Source organism: Diprion similis, chromosome 1, assembly GCF_021155765.1.
Source record: "Diprion similis isolate iyDipSimi1 chromosome 1, iyDipSimi1.1, whole genome shotgun sequence".
Taxonomy (NCBI): Eukaryota; Metazoa; Arthropoda; class Insecta; order Hymenoptera; family Diprionidae; genus Diprion; species Diprion similis.
Window position 1 is genome coordinate 13,670,395 of NC_060105.1, and position 20,172 is coordinate 13,690,566.

General features: G+C 37.0%; 1 protein-coding gene across 1 annotated transcript; it reads right to left on the minus strand.

The window, feature by feature from the left end:
• Nucleotides 1–630: 630 nt before the first annotated feature.
• Nucleotides 631–20,172, minus strand: LOC124405456 (methenyltetrahydrofolate synthase domain-containing protein). Its single transcript, XM_046880389.1, has 5 exons — nt 20,044–20,172; nt 11,640–12,025; nt 4,238–4,584; nt 2,481–2,715; nt 631–2,409 (listed from the first exon to the last, which is right to left on the minus strand). The coding sequence occupies exons 1-5, from the start codon at nt 20,078–20,080 to the stop codon at nt 2,020–2,022; spliced, it is 1,395 nt and encodes a 464-aa protein (XP_046736345.1). The 5' UTR covers nt 20,081–20,172; the 3' UTR covers nt 631–2,019.

The following is a 20,172-nucleotide window of genomic DNA, read 5'->3' on the forward strand; positions in this document are numbered from 1 at the left end:
ATTTTGTAAAATATGAATTGAAGTTCTAAACTATTAGCTTTTAGTTTCATAATTTGAAAATATTCAGATTTTCGGCAAGAACCAGCGGCAACTTTTCAGCCAGAATCAAAAGTTATGAGAAAAGAAACTGTTTAAAAGATCATCGACAATATTATTCGCATCAATAACGGTGAACACTACTGAAACAGCATCCCTACTATGTAATAGAAATGAATCTGAATAGATCAAGTAACACCCGCTAAGATATCAACAATTTAAAAGAGTGTATTACAATTGAAATGTTCAGATTGATAAAATTATGCCATTATTGATCCGATTCTAATGTTTTTGAGCTCATTGTTTTGACTATCGACGTCCTCAGACAGACTGAAACAATCTTTACAAATAGTTATCCTCAGAGCGGATAAAAATAGATTAGTGTAAGTACATGGTACCACAGATGATCATGAAGAATTACATTCAACCGTTATAATTACCCTATAATATAGAGTTTCTCAGACCTTTTCCCAACGGTCTGTGGAGATCTGATGAGTGAGTAAACAGAACCTAAAAAGATTAGAACAGATTCAAAAACACCATTGTTTAATTTTTTTAACGCTGTTCATAAAACCGCTTCTCAAATTGCTGGTATCTTGGCTCGTGATATTCGAATTTCTTCTAGTTAAATCTATTCCCTAGTAAGAAATGGCTGATAAAACTGATCGAAAACTGCGTGACGTGAAAAATGAACGACGGAGTCAGGAATCTAACCAGGCATCTATGGATACTTTGCCAGACACTTACTCCACTAGACCATCTGGCTGTTGTGACAGCATTAACTTCACCTGTTTCTAATGTTTGTTTTCCGAATTCTAATTTTTTGAGTTTAGTTATAAATAAATTTGCACATGAAAAACAAAATTCAACACAGTTTTATTTTCTGACTCTGCCGGTAAATTGATTTGCGGAAAATTCGACCAAAACAATTCGACTTACGTTGTTCAGTGGATATCACGACTTCACAGTGGATAACATTTTCGCTTGAACGATGCAGCGCATACGCAGTAGCTAATAGAACGAAATGGGTGGTCACTCCTGTCTATGCTACCCCCATCATCTTCGTGCACATTTCAGTTATATTATATTTTAGTGACCAGGGAATTACGTGAATGTGCACCATGAGAACCACTCTGAGTAGCTCTGAGTTTCACCGGGGCGACATCAGCCGCACACTAGCGGTTTCAATCCAAATATCTGCAACTCATAGCTCTACGCAGAGTGTATGTACACTGGATTAACTATAATTAGAGACCCTTATGGTGCGCATCCACGTAATTTTCCAGCATATATGAAGGGTATGATCCTTATCAAAGACGTTAGCGAATATTTTCCGTACCACTTCCCAAATCCACTCGAAATACTTCAAAAACAATTCCGTCATTTTTTTAGATTCTTATCTCAACTCCTTATGCTGCCCAACGAGATGAAACTCCGAAAAAATTACGGAATTGTTTTTAAATTATTTATCCCTAAACCCTAAACAAGGACCTACCAAAATTATATGTATATACCATTTTTAATGCACATTATAAACGGCTTAATTTATCAATTTGTGTGTGTGTGTGCGTGCGTGCGTGTATGCATGTTGCGTCCTTGTGTGTGTAGAGATACTACACATTTTACATTTCGAAATTTTCAAAAGGCGTGCGGAAAAAAATTGGAAGATCGTGTTTCTGCGAACCACCCTACCCTACATGCAATCATAAAATAGCAATTTTAACTTCTAATATAGCTGAAACAGTTAATTCCGTTTCTCACACTCATTCCAGTCTTATCATTCATTTTCATAGCGTTCAACGCAAGCAAGAAAAGAATGAGGAACAGCATCACGAAATACGCACTATAGTGATTGAAGGAGAAAGTAAAAAAAAAAATATCGTACATTTATCATGACTTTTGAGATGTCTATGAAAAGAAGACTGGACTGGATAATGCACGCGTTTGTGCTATGGCAGATGTGTACTTTTGAAAGAGTTTCATTTAGACAGAAGTAACATCTGTGACTTCAATTCTAGTTATAGGCTTCGCTGGCTCAACAACTACGTAATCCTTTTCACCATGTTCTGACTCGCCAATATGCATTTCCTGCAAATTGGCTACTATCGAATCTACCTGGGTAGGCTGATCAAGCTCGGTTTTTTCGTTCCTTAGTTTCCCAAAATGCAAATAACAAAAGCCTTGATGTCCTCTCCAGGTTATATCGCTTGGTTTAACCCCACGTACAATCAATGCATTTTTCAAGTCTCTAACACGAACATCAGGCGCAATATTCGATAATTTCAAAGAAAAATCAATTTGTGGCTTAGAACGGGGTTTCAAAGGTCTGCGACGTTGTCCTGATTTTTCTCTTCCTGCTTCTGTCTCATTTTCCTGGAATCAAATTATTTTTGTGGAACACAAGCAATCGCCAGCAACATATTTGTCAGATTAATCATTTTTACCCTGCCAGTAGGAGAACCATAATCTCCGTCGCCCCTACGCTTCCAATTTTGCTTCCTCTTAGAAAATCGTGGAGTTGATCCTTCTTCCTTGTCTCCTCTTGCTGCCTCTGAATCCGTACCTTCCTGTTTTGACTTGGTCCGTCTCCTAACTTTCAATCGTCTACGATTGTCTCTCTCATAATGGCTTGTCCCCACGTCTGAGTCAACTTCTTTCAACACAATTACTTTACCTTCTCTAAAACAAATTATTAACAGTGAAAATAATATGGGTTTTTCGAAGTGATACAACCATTAAACAAAATATTTTGATATGCAAGTTCTACAAACATTATATTTAAACGCGTGGAAAATTTAGTAGCTCCATTTTTTATCAAGGCTAGAAATAAAGCGCAACTACAAGTATGATGTTTGTCGCCCGAGGGAAGCGAGGGTGGTGATCAGACGAATAAAATCGCCGAACCGCACTTGTGACACACGCTTTTTTCCAACAATGGTAAAGGCAAGTTCAATTTGACAATAAGAAACAATGAAGGTGTCACTGACGGCGCGTAAAATTGGGGTTAGGCAACTTACACTCAATGATACTGCACATAAAATTGACTTATTCGAAAGAGCGCGTTTGCCAAAGAAAACTCTAGCATACCCAAAAGGTAAAAGTTACTAATGGACACCTAAAAGTTGCCATTTATAGTGTGACTTCAAAAATTATCATGATATAATCAAGAGTTTGACTTTACTAACATACTTTTTGCTATCATAATGCTGTTACCGACAAAATGACAAAAATATTACAGTGAAATAACCCGTATAAAGAGTTGGCTAACATTTGTCACATCAAATTATCTAATGGACGTCGTTTGTTAACTTCATGAAGATGTCAATAAGCAAAAAAATTTTTGTCATAGACGTGAAAGTTATCTGGAAGATAATACATTTTATTTTCACACAAATTGATTACATTTTTCTGGAATCATTTTGTAATAATGTCTCATTTAGTTTCCCGGAAATGTCTTACACTTGTCCAGTAATAATAGAATTAAGTGTCGGTAGAACATCATTTTCGCGTAATTATAAACTTTCTCAATTCGATGTCGAATTCGTGACTGCGTTGCAAATATGTATATGGAATATTGATCTCAGCAGTCACTTTAATGATCAGTGGACCTAACATTAAGTATATCTTGAACACCTAGCGTTCTGATATCATTTAGATTACGTAACTTTATTCGTTTTATCGGCTTCTTTACGGCATCCTTGCTATTGTATTGCCAAATGCTATTCAAAAGCAATCGTCTGATAACTTGAATGTTGTGCCGTTCCATCAGTCTTACGGATTATATTCAGCTGTGGTTTCGCTCATGGGTACTTGTCATCTTGACAGTACTTTTTTAAGGGTGCTTTTAAGTCGGACTAAATGGCAGCTTTTTGGACGGAAAACGTAGTTATTTTGGGAGGACATTAGTGATTTTGAACGAAAAAAGTAGTTATTTTGAGGGATGTTAATGATAATTTTGATCTAAAAAACAGATATTGTTCTTTATGCGAAAATAGTTGTCCGTAACATTTCTCGGAGACCGTTTTGGATATCATCGGACAACATTGTGCCACTTGTGTGTGTAAAATTTAACACTTTAGTTGTGCACATGTCAAGATTGTTTCGCTGCACTATTTGGAAATAAGGCACTTTATACACCTTTCAGAGCCTCTGAAAATTGATCTTTCCGAGTAGATGCTGTAAAAATATTATTACTACTCACTTTTCTTGTATTTCTTTAAATCGCTGCAGTATCGGCATAGACTTGAGTCTTCTTTCACTCAGAATATTCCAAATAATGCCATCTGGCTTTCTAAGCTTTGGATTAACAATTATAGTTTGACTGGGCGTCACTATTATGTCTACCGGTACGTCATATTTTTGAAACAATTCTGCAGGAAGGTCGTTTACGATCTGACAATCATGGACCGTTGTTACAACGACAGTGTCATCATTCACAGCACCCATCTCTGACATTAGAGCATATTCCAAGTCTGCAAACCCTTCACCTTTGCCAATCCGATACCCCTTAGGGCTTACGCATACTGATCCCAAGACTACCAGGTCAATCTGAATAACGAATCAAAGAAATACACCCTTAAAATATATTTCACCCTTTATTTTATGACGAGGTTGAAGTTAGTAATCCGTAAATTTGAAAAAATTTGAAAACTTTGAATCAACAACGGAACCGGGGATCAGACCCAGCATCTAATAGTGGTTGCTTGGTTTGAAAGTCGCACCAACAGACCACCTAGCTCTATACACTTTGCCATTCATTTTTCTCATCACCATTTTTGAATGCGATTCATGTGCGGCGATAACTATATCAATCAATAATTCATCGCTTTAATACAATTGGTACAATTTATTATGCAAACGGAGTTCAACATGTTGCAGCACCTTCTGTCGAAAAAGACATGCATGAAAAGACTTTAGGCATCGATTTTTGCTTTGTTGCTTATCCATAATTACGGTGAAATGTACAAATTTACAGATCATCGATGTTCATGTGTGACGTTGCACCACCAAGTGCACATCACAATAAACGCCAAGCCCGCCGAGCGGAGCCGACCAGGGTCAAGCGGGAACGAGGCAACCCGAGTCGGGTATCAAAACTGTCTTCACGGTCCGAGGACTCACTAAACCACCAGTCCTCGGACTGTGAAGACAGTTTTGATACCCTGCACACAGTAAATGGAGACATCCGACGCTCAGGGCAACATCCCCAGCAAAAAGAAAGAGAGGGAGCTACGCCCTCGATCATCCAAGTAAGGTCAATATCCGTAATTCGCTATCTCTACGCCGGCCTACCTGCAACTTGCAAAACCCACGACGCATTTCCCTTTTCGACCTTTCCCGTTTTCGCACGCACACACAGTACAAAAATTCGCATAGTGACTGTTAAGAATGCCAAGTTAATATCTTCTTTTTGAATGACTCCTAAGAATATTGGCTTACATTGAAAGAATAACAGTATTTGCAAATCATTATATTAAACTTTTTGGATATCCGGTTCCGGTTAGTACGCCCGAACATTTACTTCTACTACTCTGCTTTCTTTGTGCCGCTTCCTGTCTCCGGGCACTTTTATTACAGGACCTCTCGCTTGCGCCTTAATGCAATCCATCGTGCACCCAATAGGGTTTGACGGCTCCATAATTTGAAACTCTGCTATTCGCTTTTATCTGAACGCCGGCCTGGCTGCCCTACATAATCTCGTAACTATCATTGACATCTCTCCGCCTGCTTTACACGTGCACTGCTTCTTGTACGTGTGTGCTACACCTTGCCTAAGGTGCTTTGCTGTCCACTGCTGCTCCACCCTTACCGACTGAGAACGAGTTTAAATTGACAGATTGTAAATCTCCCTGCATATGACAGCGACAGACAACCCCACTCTTCTCAAATCACATAGTACGGAAAATTTAAGTCTAAATCTGCCTTCCCCACTATTCGTTTTCGAATCTCTAGTGACCAAGCTCCATTCTATCAAAACAGACAATGTGAGGTCTCCATTAAAGAGCAGACGCAGGTCAAAGGAACGTCGATCAAAGGCTGACCGGGTTCCCGAGATAGACGCAAATTCAATTGGTACATTACCGGCCTTCTTCTTAAAAACACTACAGAAAAACATTGCACAAAAAAGGCCAAGAGACCAAGACCTCAGCACTAGAAGTAGCTCACCTTCGAAACGAAAATCACTTAACGTGCTCGCCGCCAAATACTTCACGCGCCAGGAGCAACCCTGAGATGCTGGACACTAATAGAAAAGCATGGAATGCATTACTGAGTAAACTGGAATCATGGAGACAGTAGGATAAGAACTAACAGAAATGAAGGGGGAGCTCTTGAATGAAATACACGAGATCAAAGAAGCAAATAACAAACGATATGAGATGATCGAAAAAGATCTTGCCGACGGAAATGCGAACTTCAAAAAAGAAATTGATGGGCTCAAAGATTGAGTGTAAGATACAGAAAACTCTACTACATATAGCACTAATTCCGTGAACTAAAACCAATTAGCGTCTTTTTAAAATACGATCATAAATACTACGCTGAACTCCATCGAAAGTCAACTCATATTCAAAAACATTATCGCGAGATGTTTCTCTTTCGATCAAGCAACATTAAAGACCACGGTCTCTAGTTTTCTTGCCTCAAACTTTAAATTGCATGATTGTCTCACCAATGTAGTAATAATCGTAAAAATAAGAGACAAATTCAAGTCACACTATATGACCTCGCATCGAAAAAGACCACCATGAAAAATAAAAGACAATTTAGAGATCCAGTTTACATCGACCACGACCTCACCCCCGAGGAAGACCCTATCGCTAAAAAAAAACAAACACCGTAGCATATAGCTATGCCTCCAAGACTCAGTCGCTGGTCCAGAGCTCAGGACCTCAGAACACAAATGCTTCTCACTCTGCCTCGAAACCACCGCAAATGACACCCGGGATATCTCAAATGGAGCCGAATACGTAGGGGTACAGCCTTATCAAAAAACGACCTAAGCACACACATGTAACCCGCAGGCTCTGTCTGAAGGTCACTTTTTAGAACATACGTAGATTAAGAATGTCAGAAGACTTGCTAAGCACATCGAGCCCAGATTTTTTAGGCATATCAGAAGCATGGAAAACTACTATGGCATCCTTTTCAATCCTCTTGACTACAGCTGGCAAAATTCATAGATCCCTGCTTCCAAATCAGAATCGGGTAAAAGTAGGCCCAGCAGCGGGCTGATTTCTCTCATCATAACAAACTTGTTATCCACTACCTTAGCCTGTTCAGATCTATGGATAGTTACAAAAGTTAAATGGTAAGGCTTGGCAAATTTTTACGCCTATTTTAAACGAGTTTCAATCACTGCTTAGCAGTATCCATGATATTGGCGGCGATTTCAACGCTCGTGTGGGCAACCTGGGCTTCGCAGATAGCGGCGTCGCTGTCTCGATAATCTTCTGAGACCAGCGCTCCGTTCTAATGTAACCGAGAATTTCCAGGATTACACGGTAGAGCAACTCTACAAAAATCTACACCAAGGCATTAATACTCCGGCTACTAACTGCAGTTTGCTTACCCGAATGTAAAATCAAATTCGAAACAACCAGTAAGTAACCCTTGGTTTGACGATGCCTGTTTTCCCTGAAGCGGTCACTGGATGCCAGTCTCTCACGCTGTAAGGGCGACCCTGCACAGGTCTCTCTATGGACGGAATATTATAACCTTAAAGCAGAACATTACTCTCATCTGAAGAAGAAAAAATCCGACTATGAAGAATCCTCGCGGAAAAAATTCTCCAATGCGACAAACCCAGCTGAATTTTGGGCTGCAGTAAACGCTATCCAGAAAAAGTTTACGCCAAAATCACAAATACCATTAAACGAATGGGAGATTCTAAGAGGAAATTTACCCAAGCAAGCCCTCGCATGGAACACCCTTCTCTGAAAATAAGCCACTACTACACGCAGAAATAACCATCGAGGAACTCCGAGAGACCATCGGTAAATGTAAACGGCAAAGCTGCCAGCGCCGATGCAATAGCAAATGAATTCTATAAAGCACTTCCGGAAAATTGGATGCTATATATCCTAGTGCTTTTCAATAAAGTACTGAAATCAGAGACAACACCACCTGAATGGTCTCAAGTAATCATGACAATGCTACATAAAAAAGGTGAACCAATGGGACCCAACAACTATAGGAGTATTGCGCTCGTGAACAGCATAACCAAAATCCTAACGCAGATACTGTATCGTCAAATAAAACTATGGGCCGAAAACAAGAATCTTCTTCCAGAAACCCAAGTCGGTTTTCAACCAGGCAAAAAATATACAAATAACGTATTTTCACTTCTTACATCTACTGCAAAGGCAATCTTGATTCAAAAACATCACCAACTTCGTAATCTATATCGACTTTAAACTAGACTCTGTTCCCCACGCTACACTATGAAGCGAACTTGCTAAGCTGGGACTCCGCTCAAAGATGTTTAACACACTGAAAAGTCTGTACAAAAACATCAACATGAAAATTAAAAGTAAGAGTCTCCTCTCATCTCCAATTGGCATTACAAAAGGCATTCTTCAGGGGGAAATACTCAGCCCACTTCTATTTATCTTATACCTGGTCGATGTTGAAGAATTCTTGATAACAATGGAGTAGAGGGCATCTTTTTGATGGAAGTGATGTACTCTTACTCCCATATGCAATTTTTTTTTTAAACCTTGAAGAATACTGCAACCTAGATGTCTGGATAGCCAATACGGTGAAAACCAAAGTCCTTCCAATATAACAAGGACGCAGAAAAACTCCGCAGACATTTCTCCATAACGGCGAGGAACTAGAACAAGCATTATCCGACGTGTCCACGGTGGTGTTTAAGGCAGCCGTGTCCTGAGTCATCAAAATACTTGACATGGCAACGCAACGCATGTCTGAGTTGTGTTTTTTTAATACTTTTCGCGCTCTCTGAATCACCATTTGACTCAACTAAGCTAAACTAGTTCAGCTAATTTAAAGAACACCTGAAACTTATCAACGAGGGCCACATGCTACAAAACCTCTGGGTGGATTTCTAAAAGGAAAAGAAGGTTGTGCTTATTGCAGAACGCCGTGATCACCACTGCACACAGGATATTGCCAGATATACATACTATTTAGCCTACCAGAATATTCTAATCAAGCCTCCATTAGCGTCCTGGCCTGAGTTTTTCGTACAGAACACTTTCCATATCACAAAAATGACAACTCAGCTGAGGCTCGCTAGCATACATGCAAGCAACATTACTATAAATGGCGACACTTTCAAACTTTACTCGACAAGAAACTGCCGATTCTGCCATTTGGAAAAAGTCGAGTCCGTTTTGCTATTCCTCGACCGCTGCCCGTTTTTCTCTAACATTAGAGCTAAATAATTCCCCACGGAGAACGTCAACGAGGTAATCCGCTTTCCTATACCGGAGACCTCAGAAACCCTAAACCACAATACGCACAAAGCTCTATACGCATGCTGTAAAACCTGTATCAAACTTAGCCAAGAACTTTAAGGGACTTGCACCTACTCACTTGCTGTTCGATTACGACCAAATCTACACTCCCGTACAAGCCTTGTACTCGATCCTATTCTTATACGACAACTCACTTAATATGTACTGATCTCTCACAAGCAAATTGTATTAAGTACAGTGTTCTGTTTAATAATATATTGCAATTAACCCTAATAACGAAAATCAGTATCGTTCTTTAGAAAGAAGAGCGAAACAAAAGTTTTGCACGTACGATATCAACGCACTACATTTTTTGTAAACCACTATACAAAAAACGGGAGTCACATTGTGTTCCGAGTAACCATGGCTTACGACTACTATATTATAGTACGCATAAACCTAATCGAAGAATTTTGCGATCTACATGTCCGTTGAAACTAACAGGCTCTGTGACGATGCTTACCTGGACCACTGGTTCAACGCCATCTTCACCGGGTTATCAAACACTTTCTACATTTATGTATATAATCGAAACGACAATGTACCTTGACATTTACAAATCAACTCATCCGATATATGTAAAGCAATGTAAAGAAAATTTAGTTTACACTAAAAAAGGCCGGTATTTGATATGACATTCTCAACCTCAATGACCACTCATTTATTACTAGGTGGTAGGTATTTGCAAACTACTTTAACAGTCGTTTGATACACACACACACCTCTTTCTTCTACAACTCAACAACCCCAAGTCAGCATATAAACTGCGAAAAAGACACAGCTACTTAGAAAATCATTTTGCACTTCACACGTGGGACATCGCGGGCGCATCCCAAATTGGCACGAACTAATTAACTAGGGAGTTTGGCCGTCGGGTACAATCGGAATAGCTTGGAAACATTTGAAAATTTTTCGTATAGTCTTTTAGGATTCATCTGAAGTCTCAGTTTTCGAAAGTATAAGTGTCATTCAATTTAATCCACGTTCTTGTTGAGAATGTTGAAGTTTCGTACAATGGTGACAACTTGTATTGTTCAAAATACAGTAGTATCTCGTTATACAAGAGTTTCAGGGCGGTTAGGAAAATAAGATTCCAAGAAATTCGTCACCGGAGTATTCCCCCACCACTGCCTCGAAAGCTTGGGAATCGCACATGTGTAAGTATAAGAAAATCAAAGTTGTACATTCGAATTCGGTGTCTAAACACGTATGATCCAACGCAATCGCACGTTCTGTTATTATGTAACGAGGAGTCTGCTCCAAAGTTAGGAGACCTTAGGTACACAGGTAGAGGGGGAAAGCTATAAAACTCGTTCAAGCGAAACGAAGGGGAACTCTATTATAACGAGAAGTCTCATAACGAGGTAGAACTGTACTTATTTTCAGAGTTACTTTAAGAAACCTTATTACTTATCCCTATCAGTTTTTCACACTCCAAATTTCCTACCAAAAAATAATACTGTTTATAAACGTAAAGTTCTAACTTGTTCGACAAGATTATAATCATTTATATAAAAATACTATGATCTCCTACATCATAGGAATGACTATTATAGTACCTTGATTATTACTTAATCCGTACATTCTTCTGTAATTATGAATAAGCAATAAAGAAAATATTGAGACCCTAAGTCTCTCTGTGTATTTTGGTGAATATACCTATATGAGTGTATGTTCATCAAAGATATATGACAAAGCGACAAACTATTAATGAATGAAGTTGGCAACGTTAGCGTAACAATTCATGCTAAGCAAAAACCGTCATTTTGCGATTTTGGAACTGTTTGAAATTCAATAAACCGTAATAAAATAAAACATACTCATATTTTGAAATCTTAGTTCCATCAAAATCATTGTCAACGTAAGAAAATAGTCATTTTTTCCCAATGTTACGTTACGATAACGTTACTGACTTCAACCTCGTACATAATCACTGTATGTATTGTAAATTTAGAATTATTTAAAGCATTTTTTTTTCTTGGTATAATTTATAACTGAATTTTAAACAATCCTGAAGTGGTGAAATCACAAATTTGCCAGAAAATTCATCGTTATACTAATGTTACGAACTTCTACTTCACATAGTTGCAATAGTCTTATTTCTATAATTAACATCTAATTTACCTTCATTTTTAAATCTAAGCCCACAGGCTTTCCCCATTGTTCCAGTCCGCGGCGCGTAGCTGCAATTTTTAATTCTTCTTTAGTCGCACCACTCGGCGGTACGACATGTTGAAAGAGGCCCGACTTGAGTCTTGGAATTGGTACCAGGATGTTTTTGTTTGCCTCAAGGCATAAAAATCGAACTGTTTCTTGCGGCTTGTCAGGATTAACTTTGACCGTTCTTGCTCGTTTAAATTCATCCAACTCGGACAATTTCAGCGCCGCTTCGGCATTTCCATCAAAATTTGGTATACGATTGTGTACACTAAGTGGAAAGTTAGCAAGCTCGTTTTTCATCATATAGTCCCACATACGTTTCCGAAAACCATGCTTTGTTACCTCCTCAGCTATATAATGAAACCAAACAAAAATGTACACCAATGTTAAAAAATGTTAAATTTGAAATAACATCTCATTTTAGACGTAATACAGTACCCGCGAGTTATATTAAATAGCTCGGGGGTGTAGGGGAATAGATTGTAATATATGGCAAGCCCCCCACTCTGCGGTCGGGAGTCTCCAAAGCATCGCCCATTTTGATACTCGAGCTGGAGAGAGAACCAAAGCGCACGCGAAAAAGAGAAAGACAACGTCAGTTAGCAGGTAGTGGGGGTAGCACTCGCAAGAGGAGAGTAACTGAGTGTGATATAATACACGGTGAAGTAATGCGTGGGTACTATAACTTATTATGATCTGAAATTATGGAGGTAGGAAATTAGTGATTTTTAACCCCAAAAAAATAAATAATAACAGCCACCCGAATCTACCAGAGTAATGGGATAATAATATTTGCCAACCAAATTAGCAGCTAATGGCGACGTTTATCATCCGATTTTTGAATGCAAATTTTTGTTTTGCCCATTGTATTACTGCATAAGCATATACAAGTGTAGAATTTTGTAAAGAATTGCATAATTTCACTACATTTACAACTCAACAAATAATCTTTGTCGATACTACCGAATATTTTATGTAGATGGTAAAAATATTGGTGTATCATTAAAGATCACTGATGTAAAATATAAATTATTTCAATGTTAACGTAAGTCTACGTTAACTTTCTGCTAAATTGAACCTCCTTTGTGTGATCCCAGGATTCGGAACAAATAAAAGAATACAATATTTAGCCATAATTTTAGCGTTCCGTACTCTCAAATGGCTAATTAGGTTTCACTCGAGGTTTCACTTGCTCTCCGAAATCGGAAGAAATATACCACAGCAACTTAGAAACGGAAATTTCAGTTTTCTATCAAGCTTGCTTGATGGAAATGTTCATACATCGATTCAAATTAAAAACACCAAAGTTTTATCATATTTTTATGAAGGATGAAGTCATCCCTTGTATTCCCCTTTTTTTTATCTAGTAGTCGGTATGGATAGAAGATGATAACTAGAATCTTAACCGCAAATACGGATGTGAAGAATTTTCCTTAGATAGGTAGGTCAAATCGAAACAGGAATTGTCCAACGTTTCGACGCTTGGTACCGGCCCTCCTCAGGGATTTATTCTATATAAACAGGGAACCAAATCTACATACCAGATTAAAAAAATTACATTGAGATTGTAGTGGATACTTGAAGAAAAGAAACCGATATTAAAAATAACAAACTTAAATGTGGAACTTGGAGCAATAGGCGTTCAACTAACCATATATATTGCGGCCTTTCGATCAAGAAACAAAGTTACAAACATAAAATAAAAGAAAAGATGTAAATATTCCATCTAACGTAGCGGACATATTAGAGTTTCACCCTAATTTTAGTTTATCCGTCAAAAAGGATAATGTGCTTGTGAACAAATTAATCATTCACTATGAGTCGAACATCACTGCCATTCAAACTGTCTTGCGTAACCAAGCTAGACTAAAATTCACCAACAAAATCAAAAATTTCAAAAATAAACCAGTGTTAAAGCTTTTCATCGAGCCAACCCAGATTTAATATTCGTCAAAGCAAACAAAGCGAAAACTACAGTAGCTATCTCTAAACTTAATTATATTAAAAAAATGCTTGAGCAAGTGGCCGACACCAACATTTATAACGTTACTAAAATCCGACTTAATATACACTTTACAAAATGAGATCAATAAATTAACTTCTGATTGGCTATCCAGGAAACTCATCTCCAAACAAATCAAGTGCGCATTTTCTAATAACGAAGGTATTCAGCACAGAGCTTTATATGGCTGACCAAAAATTCACAGAGGTATCACCGAGGGGGTATCATTTCTACTAGTTTGATTCTACAAGTGGCAATATCTAACAGTTCGATTCTTTGCGTTCCTACAACCAAGCGATTCGTTTCTACAAGTGGCGTTATAACGGAGCGGTTCGTTTCTACAAGCGGGGATCCTACAACCAAGCGGTTCGTTTTTACAAGTTCGTTTCTGATACATTTAATTGTCGATTTCGTACATTTTGATTCAATTTAATTTAATCTAATTCAATTTAATTGAAATCATTTGACCATCACTTGTAGAAACGAACTTGTAGAAACGAACCGCTCGGTTGTAGAAACGCAACTTGTAGAAACGAACCTTTCGGACGAACTTGTAGGACTGCAACTTGTAGAAACCGTCCTCGCCCTATATTTTATATGTTTAAAGATGTGAAAGCTTTAGATTATGATTAAATATGAAAAACTAAAAATCTTTATATGTAAACAAGATATAATATTGTTCCCTTCATTGTCAACTACAAATTAATCTTTAGTGTTTGATTGTGTTATAAGCTTCAAGTTGTTTTATATAAGTATAGAAAACTTGGAAATTGTGTAATCATAACTATGAAATATCGTTTATCATTATTGTATAAACGCAATCGAATAAAATACGCTACATCCTATAGAATACATTTTATACATCTTCCTACGTAATAAAGATAAATGTATATGTCGAAATATAACGTCAAATAATACGTCACAATTTAAAGACAACGTCCAGCTACCCGCGTGAAAAACATTCAGATTACTCCAAGATTCCTTTTTCAAGTACAGCAAGATGTCTAAATGTCAACTATCAGTCGTGTCGTAAAGTCATTTTTGAACCATCCTACAGACGAGAAAAAGGCAACATACCTATAGATGGATATTCGGTTACTATATATTGCCTATAAGTTGTCGGTTGGGCTCGCAAAAAGGCAACTTTAGTCTACGAACGTCATCTGGAAGTCAACCAAAAGACGACATTTAATCATGTCGGTACGTTATTTGAAAACAGACATCTTGAATCTTAGACAAAAAAAGGCATACCTGAGATACGTTCCGCCATTTCGGAGAGAATCTGAGATATGCCCTTTTTGGCCCCTGAAATGCGGGAAATGTGGGAATAGTGACATATGTCAAAATACCACACATTTTTTACACGATTTTCGGGATTTAAGTAATTTTTTTAAATTCCGAAAGAGTGATACGCCGTCTAAATTTGAACCCTTTCCGTTCGTTTATTTATTTAATGTAAGAGGAAAAAGGGTGAGTTTACTCGATCGGTAAGGGTAGGAGTGCTCATGCTCTTAAGGTACTTATAAAGACTCGTTGTACACCTCGAAAACGCGGGGACGCAAGACTCTTATACCGCTTAAGCGATTAGAGTGAATCTTGGGCAATTAATGCCTTATTTTGGCAAAAAGTGGAGCGTCTTTTTACTTTTTCAAAATTTTGAAAAAAATTTTACAGATTGGTTACCACTCACAGAAATTGGCCAAATTTTCACAGTTGCACTGAATGGATCGACCTATCCGGTATTATGCCACTCGGCGGTGATGAAGCACACATTTTGAGCCCAGTTACATGAGATTTGATGGTGAAATGAGGAAATGGCAGCTGATCTGGTTTTCGATTATGAAGAACACCGAAATCTCATTTTGGCGACATTTGTTACAGACATTACGCGCATGCCGGTAATGTATGCGTGTAATGTCGGTAAGAAATTACCGACAAATGTCACCAAAATGAGATTTCAGTGTTCTTCGTAAGCGAAAACCAGGTCAGCTGCCATTTCGTCAATTCGCCATCAAATCTCATGGGACTGGGCTCAAAATGTGTGTTTCATCACCGCCGAGTGGCTTTATACCGAATTGTTCGATCTATTCAGTGCAACTGTGAAAATTTGGCCAATTTCTGTGGGTGGTAACTAATCTGTACATTTTTTTTTCCTTTTTTTGAAAAAGTAAAGAGACGCTCTACTTTTTTCCAAAATAAGGCATTAATTGCCCAAGTTTCACTCTAATCGCTTAAGCGGTAAAGGAGTCTTGCATCCCCGCGTTTTCGAGGTATACAACGGGTTTTATAAGCACCTTAACACGATGTAGCAGTCCTACCTTTACCGACCGAGCGAACGGTCGGTACGGCCAAGCGTTCCTTGGTTGGAATGTTCCTTGGTCGGAACACTCGGGTGATCGCGAGAGCATCTTTTATTTACGAAATTATTGTAATTACTAGTTTTCTTGTAGCGGCCTCAATATTGTATTAAAACAGTCTCACGATGGCTCATTTTACTCCTCATTCTTTCCAGAATGAAGAAAGGTCCCTCAAATATGCACTTTTTTGCCCTTGAAATGCGTGAAATGTCGGAATAGCGATACGTGTCAAAAAACCACACATTTTTTTCACGATTTTTGGAATATAAATAACCTTCCTCGATTCCGTTACAAAACATCTATGCATCCTCAAAATTTCAACCCATTCCGATGATTCGTTCATTTAATATAGAAAGAAAACTGATGAGTTCGCTCGATCGGTAAAGGTAGGACTGCTAGATCGCGTTAAAGGCAACTTTCAGACACTAGTGTTTACTGGGTGGGTTCGTTACTTCATCGACCAGCTCGATTCAGGTGGTAATCAATGGGTTGTCGAATAAAGGTCCTATATTGAATCATTGAGTGTCACCCTGCTGCGATATACGATTAAATTTCTTAACAATCCGATATCAGAGCCAATGTAAAAAAATTCGCAAATGTAAGAAATAAATCGGTTAATAAATCATTTGCATGGATTTTTTTCATCCATAATAATGTTTCAGCGTAGAAATTGGACCGAGTACGGCTTAGCTTAATTCAACGATGATACCTTCACTTTTAAGGTTATAAGAGCACAGTTGTGTTGAAATAATCGGGATAATGAAAAAGGAAGCATTTGAGCGTGCTCTAAAATGTACGTGTAAAAATTTATGAGGTATATTTCACATAAAAGGAGAGTTGCCTGTCAAATGATCATCAAAAAATTATTCTATTGATAAGTCTGACCAACTGGCGATTATTTTGAGTTTGATGTAGAAAATTTGTATGGCGCAGAATAGCATGCTTTGTGGGATACATTGTATGATTATGGAAAATCACCAGAAGATCACTTGAGAATTGTTTATGATTTCAAAGAAAGTCGCCCCTTCGACCATCATCGTTGAATCCGTCCACAGATTTCATTGTACAACTTTATGATGCAACAAACACAGATTTTTTAATATCACTTTAGGAAGTTTTAAAATTTTTACACATTCAGAATTTGAAGTCAAATCTTTCAGCAAAATTATTGTGATACAAATTTAACAGCAAAGTTTCATATAAATTGACTTTCATGTAATTAGATGTTGGTCACTTCGAAGTAAAAGTTCACAAGATGGAGAAATTCTTCCATATTTACTTTTGACCTTGTGTAGCTTTCAACAATCAAGTCGTGTGGTATGTAATGTTTGTTAACCAATTTTTAATTTCGTAGTTCCTGATTCAGAAATGAGATTTACCTAAAGTTCCTATCGATAAACTTTAATCAAAAACTCAATTCGGTGTTGATATCGAAATTCCATGATAAATAATTGTAAGTAAGAATATACAAATTAGTCATATGTATCTAACTACATTAAATTGGTTTGATAAACTACGGAGCTGTCAATGGTACTAGACACGAAGCTAGTAGTCTTGCGAAGTTTAACTTTATTCTCATGTAATCAGGCAAACTTGGTTTGACAATCTATAGCACCTTCATCAAACGAAATACATGCTGCGATGAAACCGTTTTGAAATAACCATAATGTTCCCAAATCATTCTCTCCAATTTCGAAGTTATCGATGTCTACCAAAAGTAGTTTATACATAAGAACGAGTAACAAATAAATTTGTACAAAAAGTAGTGATATCCCCCCAACAAGCACCTTTGGTGCAAAAACTTTTCGCTAAGTAGATTTAAAATGTGGTAATCATCCACAAAAATACCTTCTTTGATCAAAAATGTATGCATGTAATACCTTATACAAACAATGACATTTCACAAAACACAGCAACATAAATATTCTCATCCTTTATTAAAAAAGATTCAAATCACATAATACTGCCAAGTACATGTCTGTTAATTTACAATAAAAGCATGTTTGAAACTTAACCCTTAACTTCCACATGTCTCTGGAATCACACTGCTGCCACACTAGGGTCAGACTGACCCTAAACTTATCAAACTATAAATGATAATTAAGTATGAATAAAAAACAAAATACCCATACATTAACGTACTTTCAAAATACAGGTAAAATAGAACGGTGCCAATCGGACCTTAGTGTGGGAGTCAAAACTTAATAAAACTCTTCGACCGAGATATAAGCAGTGAATATCATCTGTGCTTTCGACGCCTAACTATAAGTGTGCTACCAAACCCTGCTGCCGCTGCGTACTTGCAAGCGAAGGATTGGCAACTGCTACATAATGGTATTGAAAATCCAGAAAAAAAATTGTAAAAAATACTAGTGGAACAATAATGCACTCATATTTAAAAAAACTCATCTTCTTCAAAGTCATTTTAAAATTGTACGATAGTGACTCGTCTTTCAACATTTATTATCTCAATTCATCCCCATAAAACGAAACTCTCGAAAAATTCTTAGAATTAAAAAAAATTCAGATATTTTTCTAGGTGTATAAGAGATATAATTTTTTTATTCATAGATCGTTGAATAATTTTAGTTTTTATCGTTACAAATTTTCTTAGAATAAGTTGAACTGAAGTATACTTTCACAATTTGCAGCTGGCGAGCAGTGCAGCTTGTTTGCAAAAATAACAGTAGCTTGTCCGTCAATTGTATCTGAGTGTTTTTGAAAAATATATGTTTTAGAAGAAAAAGCTGTATAAGCATTATTAGAAACACTGTATTATTACTGGTAAAAATTTCCCACCTACAAAAATTTCAGAGAAATTATATGGTGGTACTTTATCTGTATTTAATATTGCTTCAAAATTTTGAAGGTCAAATTTTTCTGAACAGTATTGAAAACAGTGCCAAAAAAATATTTAATAAAATCCAAATTTTCTTTCGTCTACATTAGCGCATTATTCAAGAGCATGACTTGACTGTTTTGAATTTCAGGACGATACCAACTGCCAAACTTTAGTGTTCTAAGAGAAGAGAAATGCCATTAAAAAAAATATATATTCCCAACACGTTTTTGTAACATTTAATTCATTGGAATTTCATTTAAATCTTATGCACCTTTTATCCGACGGTACCCTTTAATTCCAACAGCCCTAAATTACAGAGCTAATTGGGAACTTTGGTGCATAATTTCAAAATTTGAATCTAAATGTTATATTTTACAACTCGTTGAGAAATATTTCTTGATCTACAAAGTGACATGGAAATTTGTGAAGATTTAAAAAAGGGTGCAATGACATGTAGATTGAGTATGTCAAAGTTTCGCTGACTCGATAACAAGCACCAAGAAAATTTTTCAATCAACCTTGTCAAGCTACTTTGAACAGCAAAGTCCCTTCAACTCTAGTCAATAAGAAAATTCTTTCACGCTACATATCGATCATCTGTTAAATCTAACTCACACAACTATAATGTTATAGCTCTGTTATCAGTACCGGAACAACTTTAGATAAGTTTCAAAAGCGGTAGAATTCATACGAGTTTATCCAAGTTACAGAATGTTGAGATATGCTATTTCATTTTTCTCTGTGATTGATATTTTTCACAATATCAGATATACATATATTATGTAGTATATATGTATGGAGTGAGTATGGAGTGAAGGAAAAAATTTCAAATAGCGTGAAAAAATCGTTTTGCTGGTGACATTTTGATATCGGTAAAAAATTTCTTTTTTCCTAATTCCAATCTTTTTAGAGTATTTCAGATTAACTGTTGATCTGTATACATATGAATTACGAACTGGATTTAGAATTTTTTCAGATTCATTCCAAGCGGAAAAATTTCTGATTCGAGATGGTAAAAATGTTGTATCCCAACTCTTCGTAAATGGATATATGACTACTTATGTTCAAGAGTTTATTTATGTTGGTGATACATGATATGCGGAAAGAATTGTACATAGATACTTTGTGCTCGAACAAATAAATAGTAGATATTCATTTCATACTCACGTAATGTCATGCCAGACATATTGTTTTCTTTCTCCATTAAATAACGAGTAATTGCTGATAAATAACAACAAAAATATGTCGACGAATTTTTTTTCCACAAAAATAGACCACCGTGTTATTCAGCCATTT